We start from the raw sequence: 13,507 nt of genomic DNA on the forward strand, positions 1-13,507 counted from the left end.
TTCCAAAAATCCAGAAGTGGAGCTGAGGCTCATATGGTAAAGTGCAGCATTGAGGGGAAAAAGCTAAAGGACAACATTCGGGTCCTGAGTTCAAGATTCCATAGCAGCACAAAACAAAATAGAACTAAGAGGCAGGCAGATAGCCCTTAGCTTATTTTTTAGTTTACTGGAGATATTCTGAGAGCTTGTTGCTTTCCTTAAGATCGCTTCATAAGGGCTGAACAATATAGGTCTAGTCCAGAAAACACTACCCTGAATCTAGCCCTTCCCTAGTTGCGGCCTTCAGTTAGTGGCTCTCAAACACCCCCTGTGAACGGTTCCCGGATGCCCTCCTGGCAGAGGCCTTGGAGGTGAGCCCTGTCCTGTGTGATGTCACCAGGCTTTGTGAGGCAGCCCTGGCCTGCATTTTGAGTACCACAATGTGGCAGGGCAAGCCAGCACTATCAGAAAACCATACCATCTTTCAGTCATTCGCGTAGAGCCACCTGGTGTCCTGTGACTCAGCCAGGCCAACTCACCACCTTCCAACTGGCCCGTGTGACTCCATCAGTGGTGAGTGGTGGGAGCTCAGGGCTGCACCATGGGGACCAAGGAGAGGGGAGCCCTCTGCCTCAGTGCGGTGGGAGCAGAGCCTCTGACCCTGACCCTGCCATGAGGATGACGATCAAGAAGACTTACTGACGGTTCAAGAGGGGAATGGCCGCTGGGTCACGGGTCACTATCATGGCTTTTCATTAGCCCCCCCCCACAGTGTTCTACAACACATAAACACATTACTTATTCAAAAGACTCAACTGGGAAAGAAAGCCTTTCACAGATCCTGTCTGCAGACCTGCAGACCAGTGTTACGTTGTTTCAGAGCCAGGCACCTGCAACTCATGCCTGAAATCATAGCTGCTGAAGAGGTTGAGGTCTGAAGATTCCATTTGAAGCCAGCCTCGGCAAAGACCCTTGAGAGTCTATTCCCAATTAACCAGCGAAACACAGGGTTTGAGGCAGTAGCTGAAATAGTAGAGCACTAGCCTTGTGCAAGAAAAAGAAAGAGTCTGAGGCCCTAATTGAAACCTCAGTACCAGAACCAAGAAAAAACAAACAAAACACATCAATTCTGTGTTTCCCTAACACATGAAATCAACACATTTTAGTGAAGAACATTGCTAAACCAGATTTTCTCCCCTCGGGATACAGAGTCCAAAAAGCCACAAATCAGGCCTCTAAATTGCCACTTTGTGTGGGGGTGGGGGATGAGGGGGGCTGGGAGGTGAGGTACATAGTCTAGAGAAAGCAAGATCTACTAAGAAAATGTAAGATTGTATAAAAAAGAACAAGAAATAAGAAAATGAAAGAGGGTATTTTTATAAGTTTGCATCTAAAGCGTTCTTCCCAACTTCTGTTACTACATTAAAATCCTTCTGGAGACTACAGGCTTACTTTTCCATAATAATCCTGGCATATAAATATATTTGCATTTTATATATTAGTTATGATTGCTCTCCAAATATTTTTCATTTAATTAACATCCAACTGGCTTCTCTTTAGAGTATAAAGATCTTTTATCTTTTAATTTGTTTATAATTATTTTTGCTTTTGGAGAAAGCTAATACAAAAATAGTCTGAAATTCAAAGCCTCTCATAGGAAGATGGTTTGATAATATAATTTAAAATACCATTGTTTCTTGCTCTCTGTTTTGTGGTGCTAGGTATGGAGCCAGGGCCTGTGTGCTTGTCTTAATCTATTGCTTCCAAACATTGGAAGTCATTTTCTCCTGTTACACATTTGATATGTTTTCTTCATGAAATCCAAACTTCTTTCATAAAGTGTTAAGTCATTCATTGCTGAACTTTTACTGTGAATCAGGGTCTCTGTCACATCCTGGGTCCTTGGAGAATGTTCCAGATGGCTTTATAAGTGAAGCATCTTTGCTCCCTTAGAGCGATCAAAATCTGATTTGTGGGGGTGGGAGTTTGGCCTAGCAGTAGAGTGCTTGCCTAGCATGCATGAAGACCCGGGTTCGATTCCTCAGTACCACATACATAGAAAAAAGCCGGAAGTGGTGCTGAGGCTCAAGTGGTAGAGCTCTAGCCTTGAGAAAGTCCAAGGACAGTGCTCAGGCCCTGAGCTCAAGCCCAGGACTGGCAAAAAAAAAAAAATCTGTTTTGTAATTGGATGTGCATGTGAGCTGGTCCTGAGGCTTGAACTCAAGGCCTGGGTGCAGTCTCTTGAGCTTTTTGCTCAAGGCTAGTATCTACACCTCTACTTCAGCTTTTTGGTGATTAATTGGAGCTAGTCTCTTGGGAGCTGGTGCGGTGGCTCACGCCTGTAATCCTAGCTACTCAGGACGCTGAGATCTGAGAATCAAGGTTCAGAGCCAGTCAGGGCACAAAAGACCTTGAGACTCTTATCTCCAATTAATCACCAGAAAACCAGAGGTGGTGCTCTGGAGCTCTAGCCTTTAACTAAAGAGCTTGGGGACAGCATCCAGGCTCAGAATTCAAGCCCCACAACTGTTCCCCCACCAAAAACAAAGAGAGGAGAGAGTCTCATGAACCTTCCTGCCTGGGCTGGCTTTGAACTGTGATTCTCAGATCTCAGCGTCTTGAGTAGTTGGTATTACAAGCATGAGACACCGAGTTGTGTTTTGTGTTTTGATATTTTGAAATCTCTACTCCCCTACCCCCGTCAGTCCTGACACTCGAACTCTGGGCCTGGGCACTATTCCTGAGCACTCTGGCTCAAGGATAATGCTCTACCACTTTGGGTGATAGTGCCACTTCCAGTTTCTGAGTAGTTAATTGGTGATATGAGTCTCACAGGGGCTTTCAGTCTGGGCTGTCTTCGAACTATGATCTTCACAGTAGCTAGGATAACAGGTGTGAGCCACTGGCACTCAGCACTACGTTTTTATACGGGCATATATCTGTGGATGGTAGCAGATCTTATGTAATCTCTTCTGAGCTTTGACTAGTGGAAAATGCCAACCCTAATGTATGTGGTAAGGATTAACAGGAAAACACCTCTCCGATCGTTGCATTTAAGCCCAGTGGACGATGGCCTAGAAACCACTGAGATACCTACCATGCCTCCTTCAAATTGTTCTGCCTTAGGAGCCTGGGATCGGATCTGGAAGAGACGCTAGGTGTACGATGAGGAGCCTGATCATTTACTGCCTGTTCTACGCGTCTCTCACGTTTGGGGTCTGGACAGCTCTGTTATTTGCATATTTCCATCACAATCATGTGAGCATCCAGGAGGAGAAAACTCAGCCACCTTCACTGGGCTTGTCCCTGAGGGTAGAGGCACCCGGCCAGCTAGCTAACACCGCTGAGCTGGAACTACACCAGCTCACCAGACACCTGCCGGTGAACAGAAACAGACCTCGAAGGAGAAGGATATACGTGCCCAAGTCCAGTAAGTACTGTGGCACTCTTCATTAGCCACTGTAAGAGCAACAAATGCCAGAAACTGGAAGAGTGAGAGAACATCTTTTACAGTAATTAAAATGTTTAATTATGAACTATCAGATATACTTGTATATATTTATGTACAAAATAGGAAAACAAGCACACAGGTATTTACTACCTACATTTTACCTTTTTTTTTTTTTGGTGCCAATATTGGGACTTGAACTTAGGGCTGGGCATTGTCCAGAGACATTTTTTAATTTTTAATTTTGAATTCTGGGCCTGGGTGCTGTCCCTGAGCTCTTCAGCTCAAGGCTACCGCCCTACCCCTGAAGCCATAGGGCACTTGCCATTTTCTGGTGGTTTATTGGAGATAAGAGTCTCTCAGACTTTAGTCTTTAGTACCGGGCTGGCTTTGAACGCATCCTCAGATCTCAGTCTCCTGACTAGCTAGGATTACAGACGTGAGCCACCACGCCTGGCCCAGGAACATCTTTGCCTCAAACTAGCACTACTACTTGAGGCACAGCTCTATTTCTGGCTTTTTCTTTTGGGGAGTTAGAGATTAAGAATCTCACAGACTTTCCTATCTGACCTGCCTTCAAACTGCAATCTTCAGCTCAGGCATGAGCCATGAGCGTCTGGCTTCAGTTCCATACTTGATACAGTTTGATGTGTTTCTCCAGACAGCAGCTATCCTTTTGCAAAGGAGCTTCCTTATGATAGGTCTGCACATGTAGACCGTATCCTTTGGTCAATTCACTCCTTGTATTCTTATCCTCCTCCCATTTTACTTAACTTGTTTCTTCTTTGTCTGGACTCTATTTCTGTCTCTCCGTCTCTGTCTCACTATTACTGGACTGGGCTGGGGCCTGAACTCACAGTTTTGTGCTCTTGATGAGCTTTTCTGCTCAAGGCTGGCTTTCCACCACGTAAGCCACACTTCCATTACCTTTTTCCTTCCTAAAGAGATAGAGTGTCAATAGGTACAGAAAGCACTGTACCATCCGTGCTCCCCCACTACCTCAGAGTGGTGACTCGGGCTGGTGCCACCCCCCTCCCACGTCCCCGGGCTCATTCCTAAGCAGATCTGGTATTCGTGTTCTGAAATATCACTACATGTTCGCTTTTCTCACTTATTATTGTCTTTATAAGATTCTTTCTCCCCATGTCCATATCTATGAAGAGTTAGTTAAACAAAACATGCTTCTCTTAGAAAATGAAGACCAACAGTGGAAACTAAAGTCATAAAAGCCAAAGCTGTGACCTGTGGATCTCTTCCCCGCTTGTTTTCTCCTCGCTGTCACTTGGTAGCTCAGGGCCTGCAGATCACACCCTAATTCTGCTTGCAAAGCCCTAACAAGGATGGCTGATGGAATCTCAGGGAAGAAGGACACCTGTGTGACGCTCCTTAGGACACCAGCAGAGCTGCTCATTCTCCAAGCCACAAGTTTTGGGCTGGCATGAGATCAGTCCCACGTCTGCACAGGCTGGAAGTGCGGCTTTCAGAGCGGGGCGGCCCGGCCCCTGTGTGCCCTTCTGCGATGGGTGGCCTGGCTGCTCATCAAAGCAGGGCAGGGGTGCTGACCTCGTTCTCTTGGCAACACACGTGATAGCTTTGGGCACTGGCAATTTGTAAGTGTTTGAGGGAGAGATTTCCCTGTGGGATGAGTATCTAGAGATACCAGAAATACATACTTCTTCTTCCATTTCCATCCCAAAGAGGCTGTCTATCAACTTGTCTGTGCAATTTGCTGATGCACCATGATCATCTGTTTTAGCTGAGTGCATATGGATCTGCCTCAGTCTCCAGTGGTTGTAGGGAAGGGATACAGAATGGGCTCACGGATATATATTTAGGTCTTTCAGCTCAGCGTTGATGTGTCAAAGTCCCCTCAGTGCATATGCACACATGTGCACACATACACAGGAGACTACACATGTATATACTACACATGCTATACTACCAGACACAGAGAGCTAGGCCATGGAATATATATAGTTTTTAAATTTAATAGGACTAAATTAATTGGCCAGTGTTATCAGCCTCCAGCAGTGAACGGAAGTGCCATTTCTCCTACCCTTGCTACCTCCAGTGCTGTGATGTGCTCTGATGTGTGTGCCATGTCTTCCTGTGTTTGCTGTGTGCCACCTGGAGCAATCCCTGTAGCCAGGCCCCGCTCCCCCCACAGCTACAAGAGCCCACCTCAAGAGCCATGGCCACTCACATCCTTTCCCCTGTGTCCATCCTCTCATCCTTTCACCATGGGATGTCTCAACTCCGGTGTTTTCTTGGGGTGGAGGGAAGGGCAGGGATGCAGTCCTTACACAAACCACCTGAATTTAGAAATTGCTTCATCTCCAGAGGATTGACCGATTTTCCACAATTGTGCATTTTAGAATTCTTGCTTTTCCGCTGGGCACCTCGTAACTCACAGCTCTCTAAAGGAAGAGAATATGCCCAGAATATCCTTCAAGGTCCAGTCACAGAGGTGATAAAGGCCAAAAGAGGAACTGAACTGGAGGCACTGAATTTGGTGACAAGAAGCCCCAGAACAGAAGATAGAGGCACTTGTGGATTTGTGGGTTCATAATCTCAGCCATTTCCTTAAACAAAAGTTCGTGTGTGTGTGTGTGTGTGTGTGTGTGTGTGTGTGTGTGTGTGCTGCCTGCCTGCCTGCCTGTCCTGAGGCTTAAATTCAAAGCCTGAGTACAAACCCTGAGCTTTTCTCTTCAAGGCTAGCATTCTACATTCTACGTCTTGAACCACAGCTCTACTCCTAGCTCTGTGTGTGTGTGTGTGTGTGTGTGTGTGTGTGTGTGTGTGTGTAACTGGAGTTAGAGTCTCACAGATTTTCTTGCTCAGGCTGGCTTTGAGTGTGATCCTCAGATCTTAGCCTCCTAAGTAACTAGGATTACAGTCTTGAGCCATGAACCCCTGTGTCAGTGCTGGGACTTGAACTCAAAGTCTAGGTGCTGTCCCTTAGCCTTTTTATAAGGATTGGGGGTGTGCGCCAGTGGTACCTGGTTTTCCTGGCTGTTTAATCAGCTTTTTGTTTTGGTAGGTACCTCTCTGTGGAGAGGTGGCCTTGGCCAGGTGGAAAGCCTGCCTGGCTCTCTGCTGGGCACTGTGGCACGTGCGTATTGGCTCACTGCAGATGGGGCTGGGATCCAGCTTCCTATGGGGTTATCCTGGAGAATTCACTTATTTTTTGGCTTGAATTTAGGGCCTGGGGCCTGCTAGGCAAACCTTCAATAGGTTGGGCTTGTTATTTTTGAACATGAACTTACTGTATTATTATTGCTATCATAGAGATGAGGTACAGAGGGATTACACATGCGCTGTCTTCCCAGCCTCCCCCCTGTCTCCACTACGAGTGGCATCATTCACTTTCATCAATGCCCAGTGAGCGCCCCCGGAGTTCTGTACCATTCTTTTTTTGTAATTTTGTTTTGCCAGCACTGTCCTTGCGCTTCTTTTGCTCAAGGCTAGCACTCTACCACTTGAGCCACAGTGCCACTTCTGGCCTTCTGGTTCTGAGGAGTCAAACCCAGGGCTTCTTCCATGTTAGACAAGCACGCTACCACTAAGCCACATTCCCAGCACGCCCTCCCCCAACCCTTTTGGAGATATACATGTGAATACACCATTCATAAAGAAGACAGAATGTCAAAAAAAAAAGAGAGAGATGTCTCCTTATTATTGAGTTCATTTAGATACATATAATTTTATAAAAATGTGAAGAGGCGGGCTGGGAGTTTGGCCTAGTGGTAGAGTGCTTACCTAGCATGCAGAAAGACCGGGGTTCAATTCCTTGGTACAACATACCTAGAAATGGTGTGGTGGCTCAAGTGGTAGAGCTCTAACTTTGAGAAAATCCAAGGACAGTGCTCAGGCCCTGAGTCCAAACCCAGGTTTGGCCAAAAAAAAAAATAAAAAATAAAAAAATATATATACAAATGGTAGCATGCTCACCTAGCATGCACAAAGTCCTGGGTTTGGTTCCTTGGTACCACATACATAGAAAAGGCCAGAAGTGTTGCTGTGGCTCAGGTGGTAGACCACTAGCCTTAAGAAAAAATAGTGTCCAAAGACAGTGCCCAGGCCCTGTATTGAAGCCCCAGAACTGGCAGATAAAAAGAACAAAAGAAAAAAACATATGAAGAGGCATGAGGGCATCATCTCTCCTGAGAATATCCTCTTTGGCCTTACTGTGAGCATGTACAATCTGTGCAATTTATCACATGGGCTGGTTATTTTTGAGGCAGGGTCTTCCCTGCTGCCTAGGTATGCATGTAGATTATGGTTGAGTCTGTCTGGCTTCCAATTATAGTTATGATCTCATGTGTAGTTGAAAGTTGGGAGGGAACTGGGGCGGAGCCTCTGCCCATGGAAGGCTTGGTGGTATACTTCGCTGAACACATGGTTGTGGTCTGCATGAATACCACTCTCACTTCCAGCCTTCTCTGGAGGTGGTTTCCCTGCTGTGACAGGGGCCTGAGCTGGTGAGGCAATAAATAGCAAGGCTTTCACACCAAGTGACTCTACCTACTTTTTCTCGCAGGTACGAATTTTAACTCTTCCAACCTAGAACATCATAATGACGTTTTAAAATATGGATTTAATGCCAATTTGAGTAGAAGACTGGGCATCATCAGAGAGGTACCTGATACGAGGGATAAAAAGTATGTTCTTTCTATATCTGTTTCCAAAAATACTTATGGAAGTTTGAGCTCAGCATATTAGAAGTTCTGCAGGATAGATTTCTAGTGTAGGTCTAAAAGTTAGATAATATGGCCAGATGCTGGCCACTCAGGAGGCTGAGAGCTGATGATTGTAGTTCAAAGCCAGCCTGGGCAGCAAAGTCTGTGAGACTCTTTTACCTACTTAACCATAAAAAGATGGAAGTGAAGCTGTGGCTCAAGTGGCAAAGCATTAGCCTTGAGCACAAACGCTTAAGGACAGCACGTAGGCCCCGAGTTCAAGCTCCAGGACCAACACAAAGAAAAATAAAATGAGGGGCTGGGAGTGTGGCCTAGTGGTAGAGTGCTTGCCTAGCATGCACCAAGACCCAGGTTCAATTCCTCGGTACTACATACATAGAAAAAGCCGGAAGTGGTGCTGAGGCTCAAGTGGTAGAGCTCTAGCCTTGAGAAAGTCCAAGGACAGTGCTCAGGCCCTGAGCTCAAGCCCAGGACTGGCAAAAAAAAAAAAGAAAAAGAAAATTAAACAATGTGAAGTTCTTATTTCAAGAAAATAATATTAAGGTACAGAGAGTAGCCAGAATGTTTCAGAGGTTTCTAAGAACAAAATCACCCAGCCACCAATATGGGCCTCTCATCAAAGGTGAGCCCATTCCTGATAGAATATACTTTGGAAAATTATTTTTTTTCTCCAAAGACTGCTTAGTTTTCGTGGTTCCCTCAGTTATTTGAGTTAGTGTCTGTGGAGCAATTTGTGAGAAATACAAATACCACCGCAGCAATCTTTAAGTGCAGGTTTGGTGGTGTAACCTAAGCCTTCACAGAGGCAGCTGCGGAACTTCCTCTCATCTTTCCTTAGACCCCTGCATGGCACCCTGGCCCACAGCCACACTCCACATCCCATGCTTGTACCTCTGGCCACACTGGGCACGTGGACCGGAGATCTCGCAGCCTCTGTGTCTCCTCAGCATGACCGCTGAAGGTTTGGCCATGCTGTGCCTGGATGTGCTCAGGACTTTTAAATTTAGGTCTAGGTTCTGACTGCTAAAAGGTGAAGGAGCCAACGTTCTCCTTTAGGTGAAAGAAAAATACTTCAGGTACATAGATATCTCCCAGTAATTTTGAGAAACTGGAAATAGTTAAAGCCACAAAGTCTACTTATGATGCAGCACACACAAGAAATACAGGGTTTGCGCATAATAGCACAGTCTGACTGGGTCAGAATTAAAGGAAAAACATAAATTTACTGAACCATGGAATGTGGTATGCATTTAATTTAGACGACTTTCATGTGTGTATATATGTGTGTGTATGCATGTGTGCTGATACTAGAGCTTGAACTCAGGGCCTTAAATTGGCATCTTTTTTCCCTTAGCACATCTTTGCACAGGATGGCACTCTATCACTTGAGCCACAGCTCCACTTCCAGTTTTCTTCCAGATAACTAGAGGTCAGAGTCTCACAGGCCTTTCTGCTGGGATGCACAAACAACCATCTTCAAATCTCAGCTTCCTGAGGAACTGAGATTACAGGCGTGAGCCACCAGTGTCCAACATGAGGGACAATTTTCAAAAATCTGAATAACTACCACGAAGGAAGGTCAATGTTTTTAGTCACAATAAATTAGATTTCTTGGCAGGCTCAATTTCTTCCCTTAAGTCTCACATAAAATACTTGGACCACATTTGCCTCCTTTCATCAAGGATCACTTGTTAAAAACAGAAAATTCAGAGATTTGTCTTTAAAGAGAAAAACATGATCTTATTTAGTAGGAAATTCAAGTCTGTACAAAAAAAATCCCATGTAGGATGTTTAAAAGATACTTTACTTGCAAGGTGTAACAGCACCATCTAGAATACAGCATTCTCAGCAGTTATAGAAACCATAAAATTCCACTAAATGGAGTTTCTACTTCACCTTTATCTTCTTTCACTTTTTAGTTTATATTCTTAACTTGAAAATGATGCTTTGAAGTTACAGGACCAAAGTTCATGAGGCCTCATCTCAACAAACAAATCAGGTATAGTGGTATATACCTGTAATGGCAAAGATAAGAGGATTTGGGTTCAAATCTGGCCCTGATAAAAAGCATGAAAAATGATTCAAAAACTAACTTAAAAGATAAAATGGGGGCTGAGAGCATGGCCTCGTGGTTGAGTGCTTGCCTAGCATACATGAAGCCCTGGGTTCAATTCCTTGGTAGCACATAACAGAAAAAGTCAGAAGTGGTGCTGTGGCTCAAGTGATAGAGCTCTAGCCTTGAGAAAGCTCAAGGACAGTGCCCAGGCCCTGAGTTCAAGCCCCAGGACTGGCAAAAAAAAAAAACAACAACTAAAATGGTTTGGTGCATAGTTCAAGTTATAGACTGTCTGTCAAGTACTAGGCCCTGAGTTCAAATCCCAGTACCACCAGAAAGTAAAAATAAAATAATACACATACACACAAGAGTCAAAATAATTGAAAATAAGAAATTCTAACTATGGCATACAGCATGATGTACACAGTGGGCGATATAAATCAACTAACTAATGCATTCTTACCCGTTTTTTCATATTTGGTGCAAATACTTATTTCTTTATAATTTTATTCTGATTGTACAGTGGAGTTACAATTCCACAAGTTAGGTAGTGAGTACAAGGCACTCTACCACCTGAGCCATGCCTCTAACCCCTTGGGGCAAATACCTACAATGCATTCTCCCAGCAGAGTTCAGAGCTCACCAGCAACCCCTCAGGGCTCCTGACCATGTCAGTCCTAGCTGAAATCCCCACATTATCCCAACCTCCCCACCTCCCACCTCTCCCTACTGTCCTCCCCTCTGCTTCCGTGGATTCAGTCTCAGATTCAACTCCGATGATGCCCAAGCCCTTGGCTTTCCACTTTCTATATCTTTCAGGTCCATCCATGTTGTGATGAACAACTGGATTTTTTTCTTTTTTTTAAGGCCAAATAGTAATCCATTGTGTGCATGTACAAAATTTCCCTTCTTCATCCAGCCAATGGGCAGACACTTGAGTTGATTTCTTATCATCAGCCACTGGTACCTGGTAAGAATTTTCTGGATAAAAGATCATGTCAGCTAACAACCGAAGTTTCTTCTCTCCCGGTATGGATGGCATCTGTAACTCTCACACTTATAGGCAGGGCCCCAGTGTACATTCAACAAGCTTAGCGAGCTTGTCAAAGATGGAATTTGTAGTGTGTTGAGGTATTTTTCTTTTATATTGAATTTGTTCAGAATTTTTATCACACAAGGACACTGGATTTTCTTAAATGATTTTTCTTCACTTATTCAGATAATAGTTTTGCCTTCGTGCTCACATTTGTGGATTTGCATATGTCTAGACATTCTTTTTTTTTTTTTTGGTCAGTGGTAGGGCTTGGACTATGGGCCTGGCTGCTGCCCCTGAGCTCTAAAGCTCAAAGCCACCACCCTACCGCTTGAGCCTCAGCGTCACTTCTGGTTTTCTAGTGGTTAATTGGAGATGAGTCTCACGGTCCTTAGTGCCCAGCTTTGAACCGAGATCCTCAGATCTCAGCCTCCTGAGTAGCTAGAATTACAGGTGGGAGTTTCCATGCCTGGCTTGTCTAGACATTCTTGTAATCTAAATCTAAATCCCACTTGATCCTAGTGAATTAAGCTTAGTTCTGAAACTTAGCTGTTGGGTTTGGTTGTTTCATATTTTCCCGAAGACTTCTGTAAGTGGGTATGTAGGGATTTCGGCCTGTAATTTGCTTGGGTTTGATTTCAGGGTTACCCTGTCCTCCTAAAACAACTTTGAAAGTATTCCTTCCCTTTCTTTTTGCTTTGGAAGAGTATGAGAACATTTGTGTTCATTCTTTACACGTTTGAAAGAGCCCACAGGATTTAGTGGCTAAGCCGTTAGCTTCTGGACTTCATATTCCAGATTCAATGTCCTTGGTACTCATCTGCTTGGATTTTTTGTGTCCAATCTTGGTAAGCAGCCTTCATTTCTTTCCAGTGACCCAATCATTGGCCTAGGCTCTTCTCAGGAGTCTCCAAGGATGCTCTGTGCTTCTACAATAGCAACTGCAACTGAAGATCTTGTTCATTCCTGGTTTATCTGAGGTTCTTTTTTTTTGGGGGGGGGGGGTTGAGTCATGGGCCTTGAACTCCGGGTTTGGACGCTGTCCCTGAATTCTTCAGCTCAAGGCTATGAGCCACGCCCCACTTCCCATTTCCTAGTAGTTATAACTATGGAAGAGTTTCACATTCTTCAGTGCCCAGGCTGGCTTTGAACTGTAATCCTCAGATCTCAGCCTCCTGAGTAGTCAGGATGACATTCTCTCTCCTTAGCCTAGCTAAAAGACAACTCCTAGCTTTGTTCCGCTTTTCTGCTGTTTACCTAGTCTACTTCATGTATTTCTGCTCTAGCTTTAGCATCTCCTTCCTGTTACTAACTTGGGGCTTCATTTGTTCTTCTTTTTCTAGTTCCTTAAAGAGTAACGTAAGGTTTAGTCTGAATCTTTTAAAAAAAAATCCTTGGGTAAGAAACACCCCGGTGTACATGTTTTATGCATTCATGGCCCTACTTGTGGTGAGATTGCTCAGTCACCAGGCAGCATCCCCGTGCATTGCCAGGCGTCATTTACTGTGTCGACACACCTGCATCCCCAGGAGAGCCCTGTCCTTCCTGCTGCCTCCAGCCCGCCTCAGAGAAACTCGATATGGACCCAGTTTGTGTTTGTACTGTATTTAAAGTAGACCTAAGAAGATCACCGCAATGCCAGGAAAGGGCAATTAAGAAAGGAGAAACGGTGCCCAAAGTGTTAAAACAATGTAAGTCGTCGAGGGAATCTTTTGCACTGATTTTTGGCAATCGTCACTGTACTCTCATCGTGTAGTCAAATGGTCAATTGAAAGGAGAAAGATGAAACCGAAGTCTGAACTCTGACTTGTTTCTTCCCGCTGCTCATCTCTTCAGATGTTTTCAAAAGAAGTATCCAACCCATCTGCTCACTGCCAGCGTGGTCATTTGCTTCCACAATGAAGAATTTAACGCCTTGCTCCGAACTGTGTCCAGCGTCTTATACCTCACGCCACCCTACTTTCTTCGAGAAATTATCTTGGTGGATGACAGGAGCGAATATGGTGAGGTGGTCTCACGTGGCTGGAAGGGCTGCTCTTAGCGGGGCGAGGGAGGATTTTATGGTCTGGGTGGGAGTTGAGGAGACCCCGTACCATGCCATTTGTGCATGGGGTCCCTGCCCTGATGTCCCATTCATGGGGGTCTGCCTCATCTCTGGAGATCACTTCCAGAGGAAGTGGCATTCCCATGGAGGTTGGACGTGACCCAGATGGAGAAAAGGAAGAGGAAGGAAAGGTATTTTAGGTGGAGAGAATGGCATTGTGGAGGCCCGCAGGCACCAGAGAAAAGGG

At 44.9% G+C, this 13,507-nt stretch overlaps 1 protein-coding gene across 1 annotated transcript in view; it reads left to right on the plus strand.

Annotated features, from left to right (window-relative positions):
• The first annotated feature begins 433 nt into the window (after positions 1–433).
• Galntl5 (polypeptide N-acetylgalactosaminyltransferase like 5) overlaps positions 434–13,507 on the plus strand; it is a 30,677-nt gene continuing 17,603 nt past the window's right edge. Inside the window, exons 1-4 of the mRNA XM_090333568.1 lie at positions 434–552; positions 3,106–3,409; positions 7,968–8,088; positions 13,053–13,219. Of these exons, the coding sequence (XP_090189694.1) occupies positions 3,145–3,409; positions 7,968–8,088; positions 13,053–13,219 (553 nt within the window). The 5' untranslated portion in view covers positions 434–552; positions 3,106–3,144. The remainder of the gene's footprint in view (positions 553–3,105; positions 3,410–7,967; positions 8,089–13,052; positions 13,220–13,507) is intronic.

This window comes from Megascapheus bottae, chromosome 5 (genome assembly GCF_031878675.1).
Source record: "Megascapheus bottae isolate mThoBot1 chromosome 5, mThoBot2.hap1, whole genome shotgun sequence".
Lineage (NCBI taxonomy): Eukaryota > Metazoa > Chordata > Mammalia > Rodentia > Geomyidae > Megascapheus > Megascapheus bottae.